The sequence below is a fragment of the Triturus cristatus genome, chromosome 4_1 (genome assembly GCF_964204655.1).
Source record: "Triturus cristatus chromosome 4_1, aTriCri1.1, whole genome shotgun sequence".
Lineage (NCBI taxonomy): Eukaryota > Metazoa > Chordata > Amphibia > Caudata > Salamandridae > Triturus > Triturus cristatus.
In genome coordinates, this window is record NC_140585.1 from 72,870,737 (window position 1) to 72,896,985 (window position 26,249).

The window sequence follows — 26,249 nt, forward strand, 5'->3', positions numbered from 1 at the left end:
ATCCTTGCTGTATCCTTGCTGTATAAGGCCATGAGGGCAGACACAGAGGTACCTCCCCTTAAGGCACGGGCAGCTTGGGAGGAGGCTCCTATGGCGGAAAGGGTTTGGAAGGGTGCCTGCTCATTGACAATGGTGGTATCCTGTAACGCACGTTTAAAACTCATCCATTATAATTTACTACAGTGGGTGTATTTGACTCCGGTTAGGCTGCAACGCATTGACCCTGGCTGCCCCACAAGTGCCCAAGGTGGGGCAAGGCTGAGGCGGGCTTCATGCACATGGCCTGAGATTGTGCTGAGGTATACTCATACTGGAAGCAGGTGGTGGAAAGAGTGCGTGCGGGTGTTGGTGTGCGGATTAAAGCCTGTCATCTACATTTCTTGATAGGACAGGTTCCGGGACCCAAAAAGAAAAAAATGGGATATAAATTGTTGCAGTTGGCTATAGTATTAGCCCGCCATAGGGTCGCCATAGTATGGCTGAGCAGTGCTGTCCCGGCCCTGACAAGCAGGTTGAGGGACGTGCGGGAGTGGTCATTGGCTGAAGAGATACATATGAAAGCGTGTAGAAAAGATGAAACGGTTGAGGGGGATATTGCTTGTTGTAGAGAGCAGTGTAGGGAGTTGCTTAATTTGGCAGAGGGGGCAGACGTGCATGGTGAGGATGGTAACCCTAGTGACAGCGAGTCAACAGAAGTGGCCTAAGCAGTACCTGGATACAGCTGAAACCGTGCTCAACCAGGCTTGCCTGAAACAACTACTTACGTCTGGTGTTGTCGTAGAAATCAGTAAATTGTCGGCAATGTTATGTATCACTGTGAGCGATAATTGGATAACTTGTTTGTGCCCATCCTCACTGCATCTGTTATAAAACTGAAAATAAAGTTCTTAAAAAGAATCTTTTTAAAGAAAAGAAATTTGTTTCTGCTAAATAAAACGTTCACACTTGAAATAGCAATAGGCACCTAGCACTTCTGGGCCAGAGAACAAACCCCAAAGATCTTTCTGGCTCTGTAGCGCTAAGCGTTGTACATTTAGTTCACCATTGAGACCTTTGGCAATTGTTATCCTATGGTAGAAGGTTTGGATTTGCTTGCGTCTTCTTAGGGACTAGAATTAGCAATAAGTCAATTTGAGATGCAGATAAAAGGCTGAAATTAACAGTGCTATCAGTTTCGGTTAATACAGATGTTGTTTCGAATTCAGGTTCAAAGAACTGAATTTCTGCTGTTCCTAGTTAGTAAATCTTTCCGATAGACATTTCTGATTTCCCAGTGTGTATTGCACTATTACATGCATCAAAGGCTTCTGAGCAGACGTATTTATAAATATTTACGTGTGAGGGTGGAAAGGAGAAGGATGGAGTCCATCAACTCAAAAGTGTGTTGACCACCTTTTGTTTAAGGCCACAAGTGTTAGTCTCAATCTTCGAAGCCTTTTTGTCCCTCTTGTCTGCCTGATAGCAGTAGTCTCTGTAGCTGGCTAGCAGTTCTCCTTTAATGTAGTTGTAGTTCCCCTGTCAGAGCGAAACTTGCTCCACCCCATTTCCTGTCAGCGATGAGCATTTCTTGGGAGATAACCTTCCTTTTCATTTTCTACAGTGTAAGGAAATGTCTCTTTTTGTATGGTCACCCTGTAGGCAACTGGGTATTTGTTTCAGTTGTCCCCCCGCTTTTTGCCACCTTTTTTAGTTGCTAGATGCTGATTTCTGACTCTGATGGTGCCTGCTAACCAGGCATCCGAGCCAGTACTCCTTCCTTAAAAACAAAGTGTTGTCTTATTGTTTCACAATTGGCTAAGGACTTTAGCACCCCTGTAAGTCCCTAGTAAATGATACCCCAGGTACCTAGTCTATGAGTACTAAAGGCTGCAGCATATCTTATGCCACCTTAAGGGACCTACACAGAAATTCCACACAGACTGCCATTGCAGGCTGCGTGACATGGTGCATACCATGTTTAAAAACATGACACGGCACACTCCTGTGTGCCATGCCAAAGTCACTGCATGGGCTATATGTAAGTCACCCCTACAGCAGGCCTTGGAGCCCTAAGGCAGGGTACTTTATTGAACATGTGAGGACATATCTGCATGAGCAGATATGCCCCTGTAATGTCTAGTTGCACTGCTGGATATTACAAGTGAGCAGGGAAGCCATCTTAAGCTATGTACTGGGCAGTTGTCAAAACAGCTATATAATGGCTTCACTGAAACCTATGGTGTTTGGTATCAAACTCCTTAAATTAATAAACCCAACACGGTTTCCGGTGTTGAGTTTATTAATACCAACACCCAGAGGGTACCCTAGAGGTGCCCTCTGAAACCTACCAGTTCTCTAGTGTGCTGGCTGACTGGTCATGTCCAGCCTGCCACCATAGATGATTTCCTGACCCCCTAGGAGGTGAGAGCCCCACTCTCAGAGGTCCGAAACAATGCCTAAATTTGCCAGGAGATGTTAACACCTCCTCCAGCAGCATGGCTAGTAAAGTAGCATTTAAAGGCAGGGCGTCTCAAAGAGCACACCGCCTTTGATAATGCGAGCCTAGCTTCCCGCAGACCTGGGAGATGCCACCCCCTTCCCTGAGGCCCATTTGGCACCAGGACAAGCGGGAATTTAGCTATGCAAGGAGGCATGTTGCACCTCCAGGCTAGTCGACCCCTAGGGTGGGCTACCTGAAGTGATCCCGAAAATTAGAATTTCACCATCTTAGTTTTGGTGAAATTAAGAACTCTGGGATACGGTGATGCCCACTCCCCACAGGAAGTTGTCATCTAGGGGGTGTACTAGGGGGTGTATTGACCCCACGGGTAAGTAGCCCATTGGCTACAGCTCTTTACTCCCCTTAACACACCTAAATTGAGTATTTAGGTGGCTCCTGTCACAAGGAACTAAGATTCATCCAAAGAAGAAAGACAGACAAAGAAGAGCCCACGACGTGAGAACTGAGGAGCAGCGACTGACTTGGCACCAACCCTGCCAGCCTGCTCTCTGTCCCCGACAATTGCATGGACCTGTCTCATCCAGAAAGCGGTTTCACCTCCTAAAGCAGTGGAAGAGTGACCCGTGAATTCACCTGGCCAGCAACATCTCCTTTGGAGCAGAGGAGCTGCTTCCCTTTACACCACTTTGTTTTAAGGAAGGAGCACTAGCTTTGAGGTTTGGTTGGTAGGCCTCAGTGCACTGTTGGAGTTGAAAATCGGCATCTAGTAGCTACAATGGGGGGAAAGAGTGGGGGGGCAACTGCAACAAAAAACAGTTTCCCACAGTCACCACATTGGTATGTAAGACAAACCTATTGTCTTTGTCATGGGTCATCATATTGAAGACCAATAGCCACATACTGTCACAGAATGTCTATACCATATCAGCGTATCCTTGCAGAGCCCCTTCTGTGCCAGGCTAGGTGTGCACACATGATCATGTGTAGCCACTCTAACCCTAGTACACTGTGACAGCTAATTATTAGATGCAGATTTTCTCCACCACCCCTTCCTTCTCAGGAGCTGAATATAGTACTGAGAATTCCTCTTTTTGAGTAATTACCTTGGCCCAGCAGGGTGACAAAAGGCCCGGAATCTGATTCTGAGCTGAGCCAGAGAAATTTGATCTATCTGGATTTTCCATTAGATGAAAATGTAAGTTCTTAGGACCTGCATATTCAAACTCTGCGTGAATGTTCAACCCCAGTTTGAAACCTCACTGGACTAAAGGCCTAAGTGGAGCAAAAGTGCAATTTAAGGCAGATTTCCTCTATGTGTATTGTACAGTGACACCGCAGATTCTATGTCCGGACCGGAGGCGAGGATTATGCTATTCTTTCTTCACTTTATTGAATATCAACCATTTGAAGTTAGAGTAAAACAAGTACCATTCCCATGAAACATTGGGAAACAACAGTTGCAACAATAGAGAGTTCAAGGATAGAGTGTCCATTCGTCCGCACCAATGACAAGGCTCCAGGGTGCTGATAGTCCTCTATCACTATCCATTCCCCCTCTTTCTTCGCTGCTCGGCAACTAGATAAGTTCAATTATTTTCTCTCTCATTAATATTGCTGTTGGAATGCTCCATTACTTATTTGTGTTGTACCTATATGTTGATTTCACGTACAGTGATTCTGCCTAGTGTTTATGCGTGCTCTGGCGCTAGTGCTCTTTGCTGTATTTTATTGTTGAGCGTTTTGTTGCCTTTGCTGCTAGCGCGACCTCTTCTCTCAGCTGAGTGCGGTCACGCATGCCGAGCGTTTCCGTCAATGACGCGCGCCCGTCTCAAGCTTGATCCCTTTACCTCAGTTTACTGTGTTTTTAGCTCGCGAGTCACCCACTATTAGGCTGACTCGCGTTAGGGCCTTAATTTTGATCGTGTTACCTCAGTTTTTTCTTTGTCTTCAGCTCGCGAGTCACCCGCTATTCGGCTGACTCACGTTCAGCCGTGGAAGCGCCTGAGCTCCCTAGCGGCCGTGGGTTTCTGTGCTGGCTCGCGGTGTACTCCTCCTACCGCTAGGGGGTGCCTAGCCGCGCTACGGCCCGCGGCGTGAGTGCTTGGATTCCGCGCATTCTTCAGTCCAAGCCGCAATGCCGTGGGTAGCCTTGTTCGCCTGCTGATACACCCGCTACGCGGGTCGGCTAATTACTGTCATTAGACAGCTGTGTTTTTCCTCTCGCACACCCCCGTTGAACGCCCGCATCATCCGGGTCTGTAGTCTGCCAGGCAGCTTGACTGGCAGTTTCCATTCTTTCTGCCTCGGGGTTCAGTACCTTTAGGCCTTCCTAACGCTCTGTTGCTCAGATTCAGTATCGCAGGTCTACTGTCCTGCTGGGACCCCCAATTAGCAGGCTGCCCTCCAATCTACTGCACCAGGACTGTTGTGTCCCCGGACTTCCAGCCCATTGTATTGCGAGCTATGCCCGCCCAAATTTTCAGGCTGACACCCAGCCCCCCTTAACCTGAGGTTAACCCTCTCTTTGCCTAACCACTTACCTGGTACAGTGTTGTTCCCTTTCGTAGGCTCGATAGATACTTACCAAGACGCTGCTTGCCAGGATGATCAGTGGGAGGAGGATCCACTTACAGCTCAACAGTGAGATGAGGATTTTTATGACGCAGTGTATGCATCCATCCACAAGGCGGTGGAGCAAGCCATGAATCCCCTTGAGGAGCGTCTATCCCGCCAGATTCAACAGGCCTGCGACAAGATGACGAAGGCCACCCAGAACTTACCGCCCACCTCTCCCTCTGGCGGATCCCCCGCTGACCAGCAGCCTCCACCCGCCATACGGGCTATGGACGCCAGGGTGGACGCAGATGCCTTTGACCGCCTCAAGCTGGCGATTCCGGCAAGTACCGTTCCTCCAGTGGCACCCACTACCCCTATGGATGGTGACCAAGACGACAATGAGGCCGTTAGCCCATCACGCCCTGGCGTTCCTCCTGCCCTGCACCCATGTCTGACACCCAGAACCTCTGTGCAGATATGTTGGACCCGGATGATATTCTTCATCCAAGGTCCTCGGACTGGGCCCCCTCTGACAAGGTGGCTCACTACATTGCCAGCCGGATCCGCCGGCCACTGGAGGCCTCGGCTCGCAACGTCCTCAGGGCGGAGTGCCCTCGGCCCTCTCTTGTGGATAAAGTAGCTGCCACCCCCGATATCGACCCGCGCATGACCATGTTCCTTCAAAAGTTTGTCAAAGACCCGAAGAAGGGCATTGGCCGGTCTTGGCACGCTTGTCAAGACAAGTTCCTTGACGCCCTAGGTCCGATTACTAAAATACTGGATATGGCGGAGGAGGCAAAACTGTCGGGGGTCCTGATCTCACCTGAATACCTCTCTTCTTGGGCCCAGCGCGTAGTGGTCTTCCTTGGCAACGTCAACTGCGCTGTATTCACAGAACTGCACAGGTCCCTGCTGATTAAGGTAGACCCCAAATTAGGGGACCTGGCCGACTCAGAAGCGGGACCCATTGCACAAAGCAGTCTCTTTGCGGAGCCTTTTATTAAGGAACTAGTGTGCTTCGTGAACACCTTTACGTCTTTAAACAAAGCGCAATCTTCGATAAAAAAGGTCTTTCGCCCTCAGATTTTCCGAGGGGCCGGACGAGGAAGGGGCCACTCGTCCAGCCGCCCGTACCAGAACAGGGGACAAGGCTCCAACCATGGTCAGTACCAGGACCAAACCAGATTTGGTAATTTTTACCCAACAAGAGGACAACGTGGCAAAAACAGAGGCGATTGAGGCGGTGGCGCCTCCAACTCTTCCGGTGAGTGTTCTCCCTTCTTCCCTTCTAAAAGTGGGGGGCCATCTGGCGCATTTTTTTCCAAACCTGTACTTCCATCATGGGGGACGCTTGGGTTTTGCAAACCGCCCAGGGATTCCACATAGAGTTTCATGGGGAACCCGGACAATCTGTTACCCCACTCCCGCTCTATTTTTCGTCACCAGACGCCGCTTTAGTGGATCAGGAGGTCCAGTCTCTTCTGGACAAAGGGGCGATCACAGAAACTATCCCCCATCCCAGAGGTTTTATCAGGAACCTCTTCCTGATGGACAAGACAGAGGGGGGGGGGGTCAACGACCCGTCATCAACCTACACAAATTCAACGAGTGATTGGTTTACCGCCACTTCAAGATGGAGGGGATCCACCTCCTTCGCGATATTCTCCGGCCCGGCGCGCCTCGATCTCAAGGACACCTTTCTCGCATCCCAATCTTCCCGCCGCACTGACGGTTCCTGCAGTTTCACTGGCGGAGCAGGACGTATGAGTTCACCACTCTCCCCTTCGGCCTTTCCTCCACCCCTTGGTGCTTTACCAAGGTACTCCGGCCAGTGATAGAACGCCTGCGGTGTCAGGAATGAGGCTCATTGTGTACCTGGACGACATCCTCCTGATGGCCCAGTGTCCCACGACTCTCTCTCGCCAACTGCAGACCGTGGTCGATCTCCTTCAGAGCCTCGGCTTTGTGATCAACGAGGCCAAATCTTCTCTGGTTCCAACCCAGGAGGTCGTTTTTCTCGGTTTCTCGATCGACTCTGTGGAGTCTACTCTCAGCCTACCATATCGCAAAATGACGAAGATTCGGCACGAGATTCGGAGACTTTTATCTCAGACTCAGGTCTCCCTCAGGCAGCTAGCCCGGATAGTGGTTCTCCTTTTGGCCTTGATCTAGGCTATATTTTCGGTCCGCTCAATTACAGGGCCCTCCAACGCCTCAAGGCCACGCACCTCCGCAGAGGCCTTTCCTACTCACAAAAAGTGAGCCTCTCGGTGGATGCCCAGGAGGAACTCCAGTGGTGGCTCGTCAACATGGAAGCCTGGAATGGGCGAGCAATATCGGTTCCGCTCCAGATATTGTTATAGAGTCAGACGCCAGCAGATCCGGGTGGGGCGCGAGGTGTGGCGAATTCACCACAGGAGGCGTGTGGTCACCACAAGAACAATGATTGCACATTAACTGTCTGGAGCTCTTAGCGAGCTCATTCGCGATCCATTGCTGGACCAAGGATTCCATCTGGTCCTGCGTCCTGCTCAAGATGGACAACATTTCGGCGGTCCGCTATATCAACTATCTTGAGGGCACACGATCGAGAGTTCTCTCCAACCTGGCGGCGGACTTATGGGAGTATTGCCTGGACCACCGGGTCTCCGTCACAGCGCAGTATCTTCCCGGACACGACAACCAAGTGGCAGACTTTCAATCATGCCATCTTCACGACGGGAGTCTCCAGAAGCTATACCCGGGGTGTTCGGGGATCTCCAGAGCATCTGGGGTCCCTTTTCGGTGGACCTCTTTGCTTCTCGCCTGGACCACCAGCTCCCCAGGTTCTTCAGTTGGAGACTGGATCCTCTTGCAGAGAAGACTGATGCGTTCCTGCAGAATTGGCAGGAGGAAGCAGGGTACGCCTTTCCCCCGTTCGCCATGATCACATGGGTCTTGGCTCAGGTTCCACGCCAGAGAGTGGACATGGTGCTTGTCTTGCCAATTTGGAGATCGCAAGTCTGGTTTCCGGTTCTTCTGGAACTTTCTTGGGATTCTCCAATACCTCTCTCCCGCTTTCCAACTCTCCTTCTCAATCCGAACAAGGATCCCCACCCACTACTCGAGCAAGGATCCCTAGCCCTGACGGTGTGGCGGATTACAGGGGACGAGGAGTGGTCCCAGGCCTTCCCGGAGCGACTGAGAGATTCATGTCCAAGGCCTGGGCCGACAGTACCGTCAAGCGCTACCGCTCCAACTGGAGAAGGTGGTATCGTTGGTGTGTGCTACGGAGTCTCAATCCCGTGGCAGCAGATGTGACCTCCCTTCTGAATTTTTGGGCCGCCCTGGCGTAGGAGGGCTTGGCTTATAGAACCATCAATACATTCCGTTCTGCCATTTTGGCTGGTCATACCATGGTGGACGGCTCTCCGGTGGGTGAAAACCCCTTAGTCTGCCGCCTCCTCAGGGGCATTCGACTCTCGTTACCTCCAGAACCTCGTTATTCTCAACTCTGGGATGTTAATCAAGTCTTGAACTTGTTTCTGTCTTGGCAGCCGAATAGGTTCCTCTCTAGGAAGGAGCTCTCGGCAAACTTAGCCATGCTTCTTTGCCTCATCTCTTGTAGACGGGTCTCAGATGTCAGGTCCGTGGACGTCTCGGGTAGGATTTTCTCTCCACGATTCGGAGACGCACTAAATGTGGGACGAAATCTATCTCTTATCCCGCTTTTCCGGACTCTCCGAAATTGTGTTGTCTCTTGTCTCAAAGCATATGAGGAAATGTCGGAAGAGTTCCTTCCTCCAGGAGAACTTCAATTGCACATTGCACTCAAGAAGCCCCACAAAAGCTGTATCCGCCCCCACTATCGCCCGTTGGGTCAGATGGGTGATGCAGGAAGCAGCAACCTTTGTGTATTCAGGGCTCACTCTACCAGAGGGCAATGGCCTCTAAAGCATTTACCGTGGGAGCTCGTCTGGAAGACATTCTGAATGCAGCAGACTGGTCTTCCGACTCCACGTTTAAACGGTTTTACTTTAAACCGGTTATTGACATGGCTCACTTGGTTGTGAGCAAGCTTTAAACGAGCATAATCCTCGCCTCCGGTCCTGACATAGAATGAAAAATGTCCTAGCTATCGTAACGGAAAGTTTCAATTCTATTAAGGATTCGGAGGTGAGGATTATCCCACCCAGGGTACAAGCTCTGTTGTAGCCTTCCCTCCCTCGTATTGGGGTATTTAGCTGGTCTCTGTTTACATTAACTGTCACGTTTTTCTGAGAATGCATTTGTGATATTTCCCCCTACAGGGCTAAACATTAGCCATCGCTGTTGCTTACCTTCTGCCTTTGCTTCCACAGGCGACTCCAACAAACAAGATTCGTGAAGCGTCTTTGCTGGTTGGCCTCGAGCGACAAAAGAGGGGGAATGGATAGTGGTAGGACTATCAGCCCCCTGGAACCTTGTGATTGGTGCAGACGAATGGACACTCTATCCTTGGACTCTCTATTGTTGCAACTGTTGTTTTCCCAATGTTTCATGGGAATGGTAGTTGTTTTACTCTAACTTCAAATGGCAGCTATTCAATAAAGTGAAGAAAGAAGCATAATCCTCGCCTCCGAGTCCTTAATAGAATTGAAACTTTCTGCTACGATAGCTAGGACATTTTTCAGTATACAGTTAACCCTACTGACCTATCCATGAGTGCCCACTGATCCAATGTCTGCACCAGATCAGCTTATCCTTGCAGAGTCTCTTCAGCACCAGGCCACCTGTGCACACATGATCATATTTAACCAGTCTTTTGCTCCTTACCTTAGCTGTGTCACAACAGCCTTATGGTAAAAGGCAGAAACTGCCAGTAAACGTGCATTTCAATAGCCATGTAATTACTGTGAGAGACACTCAAGTGGTGAGATTCACCCAGAGTAAAGGTCCAAAAACCGGGTGATCAAAAGGTGAAAAATCTCAGTGGATTGAATGGGCAGAACCCATTTTGCTACAGTGCTTCTCTATTATCTGTTGATGTTACAATTTTATGATTTTATCGCTGGAATCAATAAACACCTTTAAAACTATAGATTTTTGGGCTCTTTCCCCTTTTTTTGTTGTTGTTGTTAATATTCCTTGATGCACATCGTGGTTCTTTCTATTGTATGATGTTTTACTCGTAGCGCTCTGACCCCTCTGATACACCCTACTCTTTATTCTTGAATGTTTTCTCACAGGTTGTAATTTCACTTACCTTCTTTGTTTTGTATAATAGCTGACGACAACTCTGTACAGCGCTCTGATACCCCTTTGGGTCTTGTTCGCGCTCTATAAAACTTTTTAAATAAATAAATGTCATCATTATGTCAATACATGCATTGCAGTGTGTATAAAAAATCAATATCACCACCGTATGATCTATAAAGCGTTTAAAATCAAAATAAAATGTGTCTGCATTTCTCTTGTACCACTTTAAGCCACATAAAGTGCAGCCATCGGACCCCCCCACTAGAGGTCCCTGCTCTCACAAGATGTAGAGCAAAGGCTCCAGCCCAAAGCGCTTAAAAATGAAGGCTAAACAGGCTGGGGTCATGAATTTCATGGCCCTAGTAACTTTGCAAATACACTGCGGGAAGAGGGTGGGGGCTGTGCTGCACACCCTGCAGCACTCACTTAATTTAAAAACGACATTGATGGTGGCTCTGCCAGTTTTGGAGCACACAAAATCATCAGCGATTCCTAATCCCACAGGGCATTACGAGGGGCTCCCTTCATGAACTGATGAATACTTTAGGCGGGTTCAGCTGCTTCTGCTTTGCACTGCAGCCTTCTGCTGTGCATCCTATTCTTCTTTTCCTTTCCTTTGTGTTTTCCTTTAAGGTCACAGGCGTCCGTGCCCACTGGACTATGGGTGCTCATTAGGTTGGGGGTAGCACGGGGAGTCCACTTTCGACTGCCTCAGCTGGCTCCCTGCCGGCCATCAGGAGGCAGCATCCTTATGTATGTGTCAATCGTGGCAGCTGCGCAACTTCCTCTATTCACATGGACAGGGAGCTGGGGTGAGCACACTGGCACTGCAGGTGAGGCCGCACCGCCTCTCTTTCTCCTTCCATCAGAGCCAGGGGAAGGGGTCCTGAGCCCTAATGTGGACTGCAATGGCATCCTTGTCTTTGAGTCCCAGTGATGGGGTCATGAGACCCTTCCTTTGGGTTCAGGTGTGGTAATGGGGTCCGCAGGTATAGTAGAATGCTAGGGAGAGGCCACATGTATGCCCCTTCCCTGTACATTAAAGATTTATGAAGTTTGCACCGACCCCTGGGCACTGGCCCACCTGGGGGTTTATTTGAAGTTGCATCAGTGCCCCATACTCTGTGCCGCTCGAGCTGAGGTCAAACGCCAAATTTGTTTCTTGTGCATATCCTGGGCCACGTTTGGCCGATTTTGACGATCTTGGTTTCATCCCTGCGCCAGCGTTTATCCTTTGCCTAGCTCCTCGTATTCGTCTCCTTCTGCTGGGGCAAAGATGTCCAAGAGCTCTATGTGCACAGCTCCTTTTGAGTGCCTCAACCCAACCCTTGTTGACCTCGCTGCCATAGACTTTCCCACCAAAACTGCACAGGGAAGCACATTCTATATTGGCTCCAAATAACAGGGCTTCCTCCATTGTTTAGTGGGCATGGGCTATTTGAACCCTGGTACTGTGTGACAGCTAATATTAGATGCAAATTTTCTTCCCCATCTCTTCCTCCTCAGGAGCTAAATGAAGCTCTGACAAGTACTCCTTTTGTGTGGTAGACCTTTGTTCCCTCTGCTGGGGGTAGAGTAATTAATTTAACCCAGCAGGGTGACAAGAGGCCTGGAAACTGATTCTGAGCTGAGCCAGAGAAATATGACATTTCTGGATTTCCCATTAGAATGTTTGTTCTTAGGACCTGCATATTCAAACTCTGTGTGCATGTTCAACCCCAGTATTAAACTTCACTGGGCTGAAGGCCTAGGTGGAGCAAAGTTGCAAATATAAGGCAGATTTCCCTATTGTGTATAGTACAGTGACACTGCAGATAATACAGTAAACCCTATTGACTTATCCATGAGCGCCCACTGATACATAATGTCTGTATCAGATCAGCTTATCCTTGCAGAGTCTCTTCTGCGCCAGGCTACCTGTGCACACATGGTCATGTGTAACCAGTCTAGTGTCCTTACCCTTGCTGCGTCACAACAGCCTTATGATAAAAGGCAGAAACTGGAGGTAAACATGTGGATTTGAATAGCTATGTAATTGCCATGAGAGAGACTCAAGTGGTGAAACTCAACCACAGTGAAGCCCCTAAACCCGGGTGATCAAAAGTGAAAAATCTCGGTGAACTGAATGGGTGGAACCCATTTCACTACAGTGCTTCTCTGCCCTCTGTTGATGTCAAGGCAAGTCACTGGAAAGTTTCTATTAGAACTTCGTTTTTCACCCCTGTGAATATGACAAACATGTACATCCACTAAAGGTCTCCCTGTTTACATGGATTGAGACTCTAGAGCTTGGCTTTGAGGTCGAGGGGCATGCATTGTTGAGCCCCTTTTTAGGTCGAAGCCTACTACACATCGCAGCTGTCTGGTTTGCTAATGACATCTTGGGGATATTCAAAAATGAAAGGCTTTGCGCCCATTGCTTACCATGAGCTTTGTGGTTTCAGCTCACATTTACTTGCTTTCTACTTGCTGGCTTTATTTGCATGAGGCTGTCTAGCTTGAGTTCATCCCTTCCCTTGCCCAAACCCTGTTTACTATAGTCTTCCACCAGCACTGAATTTTTGTAAACAGGCCTTTAAATCCTGTTCTTAACTTGTCACATGTGCTGCACATAAAGATGGAGGCCAAATGGCAAGCTCTGTCTTCCAGGGAGCTCGATGTTTACTTTTCTTTCCCTGACTTCAGAATGAGAGGATTTATGTGACAATCATGCTGGCTACTCGGGGTGTGCTATACAATGTTATTTTTTTTTCTCTAGCACAAAGCAAAATTTAAATGTCTGTAAATAAATTGTGCAGATATTTCAGAATGTGAAAAGTAAAAATGAAGCACATATTTGAGTAATTCTGAAGGTGGTGGAAACAAATATTTTAATACAATCAAAACAAATCAATACACTTGGTGATGACTGTGAGAAAGTGCCATCTTTCTCGCATGGTATGCCCCCATTTTTTTGCTGAATTGCTGATGTACTTTGACTGAGTGTGCCCTGGACTCCTGCCAATCTGGTACCCAGGGCCTATGTTCCTTCCCTAAAACTGTGTTAAAGCCTAAACCCAATTGGCATCTCTGGCCACATGTCAGCCCCTGGTAAATGGTACACTAGGTACCCAGGGCATTGTGACCAGAAAAAGCCCCTAAGGGCTGCAGCACTTATTGTGCCACCCTTAGAGGTCCTGTACCCTGACACACACACACTGCCCTTGCAGGAGTGTCTGGGTACAGAACAAAACAGAGTCAACATGGCACACATCCCTGTGTGCCATGCCCACAACACACACTGCCCTGGCATACCTCAGTCATCCCTCTAGCTGGGTGCCCTATGCCAGTGGTGTGGATACAGGTGCATTAGCCCTGTGCCCCTACAGTACCCAAGTCCATTCCTGGGCACTGTAAGTGTAGTGCTGCCATTAAGAGTATATGGTGCTCGGAGATCGTCAACACGAACTCCACAGCACCATGATGGCAACACTGAAGACTGAGAAGTTTGGTATCAAACTGCTCAGCACATTAAACCTGCACTGATGCCAGTGTGGGATTTAATGCACAATGCATGACAGAGGGCATCTTAGTGATGCCCCTTGAACCTAACCTACAATCCACGTCTTGTCTGAGGAGCTGCCTAGGCTGCCACACAGCAGACATGTTGCTGGACCCCTGGGTAGAGAGCCATCCGCTCTCCTGGGCCTGAAACAATGCACATCCTGGGCGAGGTGCTAGGTCTCCTCCCCCAGGATTGGCAGGGGAAGCTTCAAAGGCATTCCGCCTTTGTGAGCTTCTCCAGGCCACTTGCTGTACTCAGCAACTAGTCCCTACCAGTTCTGACCCCCACTCTGGTGGAAAGACTGGCCGGAAACCCCAAGGAAGGAAAGGGGGTGTGCCAGCCTCTGCCAACCCCACCCCACAGGTGGGGGAGGCGAGGTGAAGCATATCTCCGGGCTCTCGCCATCTTGAAGATTGGGAGCCCTGCCCAATCAGGACTAGGCTCCTGCCCCCCCTCCCACAGGACAGTGGGAGGATAGGGGGTGTACACGCCCCAAGGAAGGGACCCATTGGTCCCTGCCCTTTACCTACCTGTAACGCCCCTAAATTTAGTATTTAGGTGCACCCTGAACCTTCCTTCCTCAGATCCATATTTCGAAACAAGAAAGAAGAACAAGAAACAAGAAGACCTGCCGTGCAGCTTCTAACAAGAGGAAGACACCAACTGATTTGGCCCCTGCCCTACCGGCCTGTCGACCCTCGAACCTGCTCCTGCTAAACCCCGGCATTTCCAGTGGTCAGCAACCTCAAAAACCCCGGAGGACCTGACTGCCTTGTGACTCTAACTAACTATGACTCCCACGAGCAGTGGTACTGCTCAAAGCAAGTAACAAGCCCCTGGCATCAGCCTGGAACCGCGACTCCTACACACTCTGCACCCGCCAAGCCTGGCCTGTGCTGGAGTGAACAAAGAAAACAAGAACGTCCCCGAATCCAGCACCCAAGGACCCACCTCGATGCTCCTGACGATGCCTGCAGCCTCAGAACCAGGGACCTCTCCAACCGCGACCAGCAGGGGGTAAAATTTCCCGACGCCAAAAGGCACCCCTGCACCCGGCGCCCTGCGGCCCCCTGTGCCCAACTCCTGGGTGCCTACCTATCCGCCAACTACCTAACTTACCTCTCGAAGTGGTGGTCGCACCTGAAGAATCTTCGTCCCCCGAGCTTGCAGCCTTGGTTCGTTCTTGAGCTACTCCATTGAAATCCATTGAGCGCCTGACGGCTCAAAAGCACCCTGCACCCAGCCTCCCGAGTGCCCCTGGGAGTGCCGCCTCTGTCCTAATCTACTTCCCCATTTGCCCTGAGCAAGTGACCAGGAGCCCAGCTCCCAGAGCCGCATGGCCTGCTAGCCAGCAGCCCCCAACCAAGGGCCCCCTGCCTCCCATAGGATAACATTGGGCCGAACTCTCTCCGCACCCGGCTGCCCCTGTAACAACTGTACCTACCTTACCCTGGGAGACCCCTGAGTCTATGCCCAGAACCATAACTCTTCCAATCGAGTACTTACCCAAAAGCCAATAACTCACTTTTCTTCCATAGGGTAACTGACTGGTTTCACTTGGAAATTCTTCTGTGTTGAGTTTTGAAACTTTAAAATATTCATCTAAAATCAGCCGAATTACGAAAACGAATTTACTCACCTGTTATCAGGAGAGATCCCAGTGCTGGATCTTGGTGCCCAGCACTGACCCTGCAAAGTAATTACAACCGTACTTACCGCTAACTTGATTTTCCTCCATAGGATAACATTCCCTGGTTTTTGCCAGAAATTCTTCTAAGTGTCGATTTTGCAAACTTACAAATATTCGTTAAAAGTCGCCTGTATAACAAAAACACATTCTTTCAACTGTTTACAGGAGATGCCCCAGTGCTGGATCCAGGATCCAACACTGAGTTAGAAAAAGTAATAATATCCCCACTTACCTGCTAAGTGAATTCCCTACCTTAGGATAACATTGGTGATTTTATGTGAAAAAGTTCCCAAGTGTCAACTTTTAAAATACAATAATATTCCTTACAAATCACAACTGTAACCAAAACGTTTCTACTCAACTGTTTACAGGAGATGTCCCAGAACTGAATCTAGGATCCAGTCCTGTGGTAAGAAAAGTAATCAAAAAAGTAATCAATTGCATTTAACTAGAAATTCCCATTGAGCTCAATGTAGATTTGTGTTTGAAATTGTGTTGCCTATTGCAACAACAGTATCTATTGCCTTCAAAAGTCTATTGCCTATTGAAAGTATTTATTTAAAGCATCTCATTCTGAGAAAGTATATTTTGAAATCTATTGTTGGTTCTAAAATAAAACTATATATTTTTATACAAAACCATTGGCCTAGAGTTTAGTTCTTGAGTGTGTGAGACCATGTGCTGACTGAGTGTGTACAACAAATGCTTTACACTGTCCTCTGATACTGCCTTACTGCTCGACCAAGCTACCACTTTAGAGAGTAAGGTTATATCTAATGTTAGCCTCTGCCAAACTTCTGGGGACTGTGGACTCTGTGCACACTGAACCTATTTGGGAACAGTATATACAGAGCCACTTTCTTACAATGACATTTCCACACATTATCGTTTATGCACTGTATACTTTCATCAGTAAAGCTGTATGTCTGTGCAAATAGAATGGTCATTTCAGTTGAAGATTAGTTGTCTGTAATGGCAGTTCGCTACCACAACATGCATACTACCTCACTCCACACTACTCTGCACCCCTCCTCACTGCGTCACTGCACTTTACTCTGCATCACCTCACATCACTTCACTCGATGTCTCTCATTCTACACAACTCTACTCTATGCACTCTACCCACACTACTCTACTATGCATCAGTGCCTTCTTTGCCAATGCACTCTACGCCAATCCACTCAAAGCCAATCTAATTTACTCTGCGCCCGTGCACACTGCTGCATTCAATGTCACTGCACTCTACGCCATTTCACTCTACTCTGAAGCATTCTACTGTACGTCACTGCATATATACGCAACTGCACTCTACGCAACTGCACTCTACACCATTGTTCCGTTGCACTCTACACTAATACACTATACACCATTGCACTCTATAAAGCTCTACTGTGCAACACTGCCCTCTCTGCCACTGAACTCTGTACCACTCTGCCACTGCACTCTACTCTGCACCACTGTATGCCATTCAACTGTAATCCATGCACTCTACACTACTACACTCTTCCCCAGTCTACTGTACGTCGCTTCAATCTACTATGCACAACTGCACCACTCTACCCCAATGCACTCTACGCCACTACACTAATGCTGTACTCTGCAAGACTGCACTCTGCACCACTGAACTCTATGCCACTCAACAATATGCCACTGCACTCTGTGTCACTGCACTCTACTCTGCACTACTTACGTCTACACCACTCTACTGCACTCTGCACCAATGCATTCTACGCCACTCTACTCTGCATCACTCCAATCTACGCCACTTTAATCTATTCTGCTCCCCTTCACTCTACGCCACTTCACTCTTCTATGAAACAATCTACTCGACGCCACTCTATTCCACTCTGTGCAATTGCACTCTAGGCCACTGCAATCTTCGCTCCACCACTCTGCTCACTGCACTCTCTGCCAATGGACTCTACTCCACAAAAACAATGCACTCTGCGTCAATCTACTCTGCACCACTGTACTTTACGCCACTTAACTCTTTATTTTCGTTTGATAGGGCATGGGTCAACATGGCATGTAGCATTAAAAAAAAAAATGGTTACTCCACTTCACCCATACGCCAAGATATCCATAGTGTTTTGTGCCGCCCTGGGAATTCAGAGAAGTTACTGGGTGACATTGTAGGTGTTATAGCTGATGTCTTGTCTTTCTTTTATAGATTTCTTTTCTACCTCCACCTGGTCACTTCCAGGCACAGGCCCATCTGTACCTCAGGTGAGTACTGCTCTTCGAACCCCCAGACAGCTCCTAACATCACCTCAAACCATTCTTTGACCTGAGTTAGTTTGTGAATCTTTCCAGTCATAAAGGTGACTGGTCATCTTTGAAGATCCCATTAACCAACCAAATTCTGGAGGTGACAGGCTTTGGATCCCATTGCTAACCCCCCATCTACCCCCTTCACCATGTTTTAGAGATGACAGAAACTCCATGATTGTGCTAGCCTCTCTGTTTCTTATACTCCTAACAGCAACAGTGCCTTTACCACAGTTACAACTCTCTTTTAGTACGTTCAGGTCTAGAGCTGACAAACACTTTATCCCATTGCAACCATCCCCCATACTCCACCTTCACCCCTAACTATCCAGATATACTTGTAACGGAACATATATACTGTGTCACCTTCCCTAGTTCATCTAGTCTTGGGTCCTTTATCTCAGTGCCTGTCCTCTTAGTTCATTTGGTCCTGGGGTCCTAGATGTTGACAGACCCTGTATGCCACTGCCACCTTCACCACTCCTTCCTGTCCTAGAGATGCTGGCTCTGTATCCAGTACTATCTGCCACGGGTCCATAGAGTTCTAGAGGTGACAGGCCCTAGACCCCTCTGGTAATCTCCACAGTCCATTCAGTCCTTCAGGTGACAAGACCTGCATCCCAGTGCCACCCCCTTTCCAACAGTCTGTCTGATCTTTTATGTGATGGACCCAGTATTCCTGTGTCTAGTGCAGAATTCTTAGAAAAAAGGCTGTAACGGGAAGGTATATGGTCAGTACCCTAAATCTGCTTTGAGTCTGTGCTTAGCAACTGTTTAATAATTCTTACTGCTGTCCCTGGTTAACTTCAGCATTGAATATATTTATTCTGAAAGATAACTGGGCGCACAGGTTAGAGTGAAATCTGGGATCTGAAAGATGCATCTTCAATCGCTAAGGTGAGCGGGTAGGACTTTACTCAAGCATTGGGGTGAGGCAAAGTATTGGTGTGATACCTTTCAGCCTTGCGGAAGCCTGACGTGTAGCTGCCACATGTTGACTAAATCCTGTTCAGATCTCCATTTGAGGACCAGGAATAAAGAATGTGCACGAGCAGAGCAAGCAGTTGGGACATTTATCTAGAATAGGTTTACCTTTTTATTGTTATTGTGCTTATGCTTTAATACTTTGGATGCCTTCACCCATTTCTCTTCACACATCTGTAGGACTGGAGATTGCAAATATTACCTTTTTGGGTGTGTTTTTTTACATCCTGAACTTCAGCTTTCTTAGATCATACATGTGACCGGGAATCTGTCCCCTCTAGTCCATAAACTAGCATTGGTACAAGGTTTTTCACCTTTAGAGCTGTCAGGCATGTGGATCAGTACACGGGTATCGGCTGGCTCTCTCCGGCTGTGGAGCCCTTCCATTACTATTGCATTCATGCTTTGATTCTTTGGGAGCCTGCACTGCCTTTCTGTTCATTTATCCAAAAGAAATCACCTGTCTACCTATTTGTTTATTTTTTTTAATCGTTCAGATTTCTAATCAACATGACTATCTGTTGCTTTGGCTCTTTCCCTTCACATTTAGATCTATAGGTAATTTCCAGGTAGGCTCATGTCTTTCTGGATCACCCACCACCATCCTGTCCTGCACTTGCAGACCAGTCTTCTTTCCTTAAGGTCTTGAGCAAGTGTCTGTACCATCTGCTTATCACAGAGTTCTCAGGCCCAAATAGTGATATCCTACCCCCAAGCCCTTTTACCCCCATGAGGTCTTCTGTGTTCCTTTCAGCCAAGAGATAGTTTCCTGACGCCTAGATGCTGATCTGTTGACGTAAGGATGATCTGCTCATGTGCAACTCTCTGGACCCGAAAGTCTTAGTGGTGATATCCATTGTATAGTGGGCAGCACCATAATTACCCCACCCCCCAATGTAAAATGCCCTACTTTTAAGTCAGTTGAGTTTGACATTGTCAGTTTTGTTAAACGTACTGCTTGAGCCTGCTTAATTCTCTGTCCTTTTAATGTTTGCAAAGATGTTGAGTATGCCCTTTAGCGGATGCATTTCTGAATTATCTGTTCCGCAATGGGGGAAGACAGCCTCAATGTCTGCCTCTGTAGGGTGCGCAATATGTTCACATACAGTAGCCTTTCAGAAACACAAAATCGTTACGCAAACCAAAATTATATAGTACGGTGTAGGAAAGTGGGCTTTTGTTGCAGTTATCCCCCACTTTTTGCCCTCTTTTTAGCTGCTAGATGCTGATGTTCGACTCTGACGGTGCACTGAGGTCTGCTCACCAGACCTCTGTGCCAGTGCTCCTTCCCTAAAACAAGGTGTTGTCCAATTGTTCTACAATTGACTAAGGACTTTAGCACCCCTGTAAGTACCTAGTAAATGGTACCCAGGTACCTAGGACATGAGTACAAAAGAGGGTACCTAAGGGCTGCAGCATATCTTATGCCACCCTAAGGGACCCGCCCACAAATTCCGCACAGACTGCCATTGCGAGCTGCGCGACATGGTGCAAACCGTATTTGAAAACGCAACATGGCACACTCCTGAATGTTATGCCAAAGTCACTGCATGGGCTATATGTGAGTTACCCTTACAGCAGGCCCTGGAGCCCTAAGGCAGGGTGCTTTATAGCACATATGAGGACATATCTGCATGAGCGGATATGCCCTGTTTTGTCTAGTTCCATTGCTGGATATTACAAGTGAGCAATCTTAAGGTATGTACTGGGCACTGTTCAAAATGAGATTCCCAGCTACATAATGACTCTGTCTCGAGTAAAACTAATGCTCAGTTCACTTGTACATGCATCCAAACAGATGGAGTGATACCAATTTTCACACGCTCTACAGAGAAATTTTAGGTAGTTCTGGCATCCTCCATAAAGTTATATTTCAGAATGAATCTGTTTATTGTACGCCCTATGGGGAGATATTGGATAGTTCTGGCATCCTCCTTAAATGCATATTTCACAAATGAATCTGTAGGAACCATTCTTCCCTTGACATTTGGAAAGTCTGTGGTGCAACTACAACTCTCTTAACCATCTTGTTTTCTCGCTCATCATAATGTCTGTGCCTCTCAACTGAGTCAAGGAATCGTGTTTTCTATCTCAAATAATTCTAATAATCCATGCTGGATGTTCTTATCTTTAAGCACTCTCATTCCTTCTATCTCACCTGGCCTGTCTCTTTCCTCCATCTTTAGTGTTGACCAAATTGCCACTTACTACACCTCACAAATATGTAATATGAAAGCTTCTTTCCCTACTACTCCTGTACCTACATATGCATCTTCTCATTTTTCTCTCTCCGCTTCTTCCCCATCCGATGCTTTACCTTACTCTGTGTTATGTTTTGACTCTTCATTCAGTCTTGTATCTTTTTCAACCTTGACTGAGCTTGTATCCCACTTTGTGGCGCACTCTGTTTTCCTCATCTTCTCACTTCATTGCTTTGATTCAGTCAGGCCATTGTTTTTCTTGCCTCTTATAATTTGACTAGTGTTCTTTCTTTCTCCAGAAACCCACAATTGGCCCTACCGATCATTCTAATCTTCATCCTTTTGTTTTCACTTGCAAAATAATTTTTCCATCTACAGAAATCTACTGAACCTCCTTTAATACATGTCTCTGTTCTCATATTATTACATCTTTGCTGAGCTTTTGACCTGGTGGATCACTCAACTCTTCTAAATTATCTTCCAACATTGGGTATCAGTGGCTCTGTTTGTGACAGGTTTATTTGTTATTCCTCAGCCTGTACCTTGTGGCGAGTTTCTTTTTCTGTGCTTGAACCTGTTCACTTTGGTGTTCCTCTGGGCTTTTTCTTTATGTGCTCTTTATGTTGCATTCCTTCGTCTAAGTTTGCCTTGCGCTTACCCGTAGACGACTGACAAATGTTCTTTATGTTTTCTTCTTTCTCTAATGAACTCCAAATTCAATTTTTAGCCAGCCCCTGTGGTGCTGAGGCCTGAATGTCCTCTCACTTTCTCAGACCGAATCCCCAAAAAGAACCACTCTTGGCCCCTGATTTATCTTGTGCTTCTTACCCTCCTGCCATCTTCTTTCCAACATCTCAACTATTTGTATCGATATCAGCACATCATTGTGCATTTGTGTTTCATTCTTCACATAACTTTCACCATCAAATTGCTCAAGTCTCCGTCTGTCACGTTCACATACAGTTTCACAACTCTTTACTAAATTTTTTTTTTTAACCTGTGCTTCAAACTCCTCTTTTTGCTCACTATAAATTGATCTCCCTACACATTACAGACCCTCTTTAGAATATCCCAAATTCCTGTGTTCATCTTTTATTCTCTCTCCCATATCATGCACACATCTCTTACGATATCTAACTTTGCTTAATATCTTTGTTTCTTCAGTTTTGGTTTTACTGCCTTTATCTTGTGTTAGTGTGGTGGCTTCTTTGGTTTCATTATGTACTCCCCATACTCTCTGCTTTTTCTCTGTGTGCCCCCTGATACTTTCACTCATTTGTTGTTTTACCACTTGATTTGTGAAATGAAGCCCAGTTCTCAGGAGGGCCCCAACCCTATTATTTTTTCACAACTAATTTAATTGAATGTTTTGCCTGAAAATGGCCCAGAGGACACAGAATAGATGCAGTAGATCACCAAATAAATGGTGTAGCTTTATTCCCATTAAAAAAAAAAACACCAGAATTAATACAAACAATATGATAAGATAACGATAATGAAACATAAACATGTGCGCATTAACCTTCCAGTGCATCCCCCGCCCACCCAACCCATTGTCCACAGCCCAACACATGTATACATTAGGAAACATGAGTCTGTGCAGGTGTCCTGACCATAGTGTCATACTTCAGCTTCACGTTGCGATTCATCCCCAACCCTATTTTAATATTTAAAAGCAATGCTGACATTTCACCACCTTGAGCTATCCAAACCGCCTTGATTGAAGCACTACGTTTATTTATATAGTGTCTGTTTTCTTAACCCTTTCTACTTTTTTCACTTTAGTATGTTCAGCACTTTGGTTAAAATGCCATAATAAATACAGTCTATGCTCTAAAGATACACTTGAGTGGATCAGTGCATTCTCCAGGATTCTCCGTAAATGTCACGTACCTGTGTCTGGATTTAAACGTGGCAGCTCTAAAAGTAACATCTGTCATCCATCTGCCTATCTGTCCTTCCTTCAGCCCTCAGAAGACCATTTAGACTTAATGATCATTCTCTTTCTTCTGCAGCCGTCAATTCTTCCTGAGAGCCCTGTCATAGGACCCGACTTCACAAGCCTTGAGTTGGGCCCATTGGGGGGTCAAATGAAGGATGATTGCCCCCCGCCCTCCTGCACCTTGCCACCTCAGGATACCTTTTCACAGAAGCTTGACACTCCTACCCCTTTGAATGGACATGAGACACTTCTCCCTTACTTCACTTCGCCTGTGGTACCTGCTAGTCCACCAGCTCTGTCGCCAGCAGCAGAACCATCAACTGCAGTTTTTCAATATCAGCCATGCATTTTGTATCGCCCTGCTCCATTTTTCTCTTTGGTCACTTCCTCTTCAGTGCCTGAAGCAGGGTTACCCAAAGACCCTCCCACAGTTCAAGATGAAAGCCAACACACTGATGGGACCTTTGTTGTGCCCACCTCTGGCCCCCCTGTAAGAGGAGGAAGCAGCCGTCGGAAAATGTTCCAGAAGATTGCACCCAGAGGCACAGCCCCAGCAAACACCATCATGGCCCAGTTGCTGATCACAGGTCAGTATTCTTTATTGGGCAATAATGACATTGGTGATGTGCTTGCTGTGCTGTGCATATGTTGTGAAGTCTTTGTCTCAGGTGAAATAGTATAATGTTTAGGTCTCCTTTTCCTTGGTATAGATAAAGAAGAGTACTCTTCAAACATGTACAATAGTTTCATCTGCTTTAGAACATGACTAGCTTTGTTCAAACATAGGACTGCAATGTTCGAGGGCTTGAATAAGGTTTCATCTAAGACAATCTGGCTCCATCTCAGACAAGACTTCAGTCTTTGAAGGTCACAAGACTAGTTCTGTCCAGACCTATGTGTTGTATAATCTACGACTCTGGTGTAGTTCTACAAGGTATGCGTTCCCACAGGTGAACTTGGTTCAGTTCACCAATGATGAATGAGAAAGACAGGTTATTGCAGCCCCACAGAAAACTACTCAGTGTGTTATTGAAATCCCTATGAAGGGATTGGTGGCACCATGGTAACCGTTACAATCCAAGTTCGTTATTCACTGTATCACACACCCACTGCATTAAGAAAAAAGAACACTTTTAACTACTAAGTATTTATTACTACAGGGTTAACCTGTTTCTCGTACGACTACAACAACTACACAGTTTACTATAAAAACAGCAAGAATGCTCGGTATAAACAGCAAGAATAAAATGAAAAATTTCTAACATGGTTAAAATGTCATCTAGAGCCTAACATCTATACTTCTGTGCGCTACACTAAGAGAGCATGGAAGGCAGAGCTACTAGCAGTCTAGAGTTTCTTAGGAAGAAGAGACACATTGCACACCTTGTTGATAGCAAAGGCTGTATTTATCAGCGGAGGTGTGAAGACCGTGTTCCCTGCAAAGGGCAAACACATTCTGTGGTAGCGGTCTTCCTCTCAAACTCGGCTTTATTGGCTTCAGGCAAGATTTACCATCTGCCAAGTGTGCTTGCAGTAGGTTAGACCACCTCTAGCAGGATTTTCTGTGATAATCTGGGTGAAGGACCTCTCCTGAGAAATGGTAATCATTGTATACTAAACCTTATCAGAAATTAGAATTTATGACATAAGTTTAGGAATTTCACAGATTATTTGCATCAAGGTGTTCATACCATACGTTTCCATATGAATATATAAGGTAATAGGAAGTCAATTCAAACTACACTGGTTTGGCTGTATTTGTTCTTATTCGACCTTTACATGGCGAAGAGTAAGCACTTGTCCCACACTAATGTTGCATCAGGTGTTACATCTGTTGTTGTGTTATGTTAAGCCGCACTTTTTGAGCGCACGGCTACCCCAGAAGGGTGTCCCGGCGCTTTGGCAAAGTGGCCCAGAGAAACAAGAACCAAAGGCAAAAAACCTACTACAGTCACACTAGGTTACTTAGTAAAAAGCAGAGTTTTCAACTCCTTCCTGAAAGCCAGGAGGTAGTTCGCTTTCCGAAGGGAGAGTGGGAGCTCGTTCCACAAGCAGGCTGTCACGTATTGGAAGGAACGACCTCCCATCCGAACTCGTTTGACCACAGGCACCTCTACTTTAGCCCGGTCCGCCGACCTCAGCAGCCTCCGCGGCACATAGAAGACAATACGCTTCCTCAGATAGTTAGGGCCAATCGCATGTAGGGCTTTAAATGCCAGAGTGAGGAGCTTAAATCTAATTCTCCCCAGAATTGGGAGCCAGTGCAGCCTAGCCAAAAGCGCAGAGGCACTAGCTCTCCTGGGCAGCCCATAGATAGCTCTGGCCGCCGAATTCTGAACAATCTGCAGTCTGGATAACAGATACTTAGGTAGGCCTGCAAAAAGAGCATTCGCATAGTCCAGGCGGGAGCCCACAAGCGCCTGGACTACCTTCCTACGATACTGCAGTGAAAGTAGAGGAAGAAATTTCCTAAGCATCTTGAGGATGCCGAAACATTTCCCTGCTAATCCCAGGATGTGTGGACGAAAGGATAGATCATCGTCAAACACCACTCCCAGATTTTTTACCTGAGAAGATGGCTTCTCTGGGGGGGACATGTCCTGGGGCCACCATGTCTTCCAGCCCGGATCAGGGGCACAGCCGAAAAAGAGCAGCTCAGATTTGTCTGAGTTGCATTTCAGGCTGTGCCGCTGAAACCACGCAAAGACTGCACTCAGACAGTCCTTGATTCTGCCGCCGCTAAAGGCCTCTCCCTTCCTGCAAGTGAACAAGAGCTGGGTGTCATCAGCGTATGAGATGACCCGGGCCCCAAACGCCTCCGCTACCTCCGCAAGAGGGGCCATGTATATGTTGAAAATGGTGGGGCTCAGGATAGAACCCTGAGGCACCCCCACCTCCAGCGAAAGCATTTCGGCCGAGAACGGCGGAGCCCAGATCACCTGTCGGCGGTCGGCAAGAAAGGATTGAAACCAATCCAACACCGTCCCTCGCAGACCAATCTCCCTAAGTCTTGAGAGAAGACCTGCGTGTGGGACGGTGTCGAATGCCGCCGATAGGTCCAACATAACTAACATAGCCTTTCCCCCATGGTCAAGCGTCTCCCTGATGGCGTCGGTAACCTCAACCAGAGCCGTCTCCGTGCTGTAATTCGCACGAAAGCCGGACTGGGAATCATGCAGCAGTTTGTTGTTCTCAATAAAGGTGGTCAGAGTATGCTGAACATGTTTCTCCAACACCTTCGCCAGAGCAGGGAGGAGGGAGATTGGTCTATAGTTAGCGCATTGCAGGGGGTCGAGCAGAGGCTTCTTAATCAGCGGCAGAATAAGTGCGTGTTTCCATTGGCATGGGACCACCCCTGAACTCAATGAGAGATTAAGCAGGGGATTCAGCAAACTGTTCACCGCCGA

The 26,249-nt window shown here is 47.3% G+C and overlaps 1 protein-coding gene across 2 annotated transcripts in view; it reads left to right on the forward strand.

The window, feature by feature from the left end:
* Window positions 1-26,249, forward strand: part of LOC146839558 (MLX-interacting protein-like) — a 219,272-nt gene that overhangs the window by 91,411 nt on the left and 101,612 nt on the right. For both annotated transcript variants that reach the window (XM_085651624.1, XM_085651625.1), the window contains exons 9-10: window positions 17,618-17,673; window positions 22,916-23,429. In XM_085651624.1, the coding sequence (XP_085507750.1) occupies window positions 17,618-17,673; window positions 22,916-23,429 (570 nt within the window). The remainder of the gene's footprint in view (window positions 1-17,617; window positions 17,674-22,915; window positions 23,430-26,249) is intronic.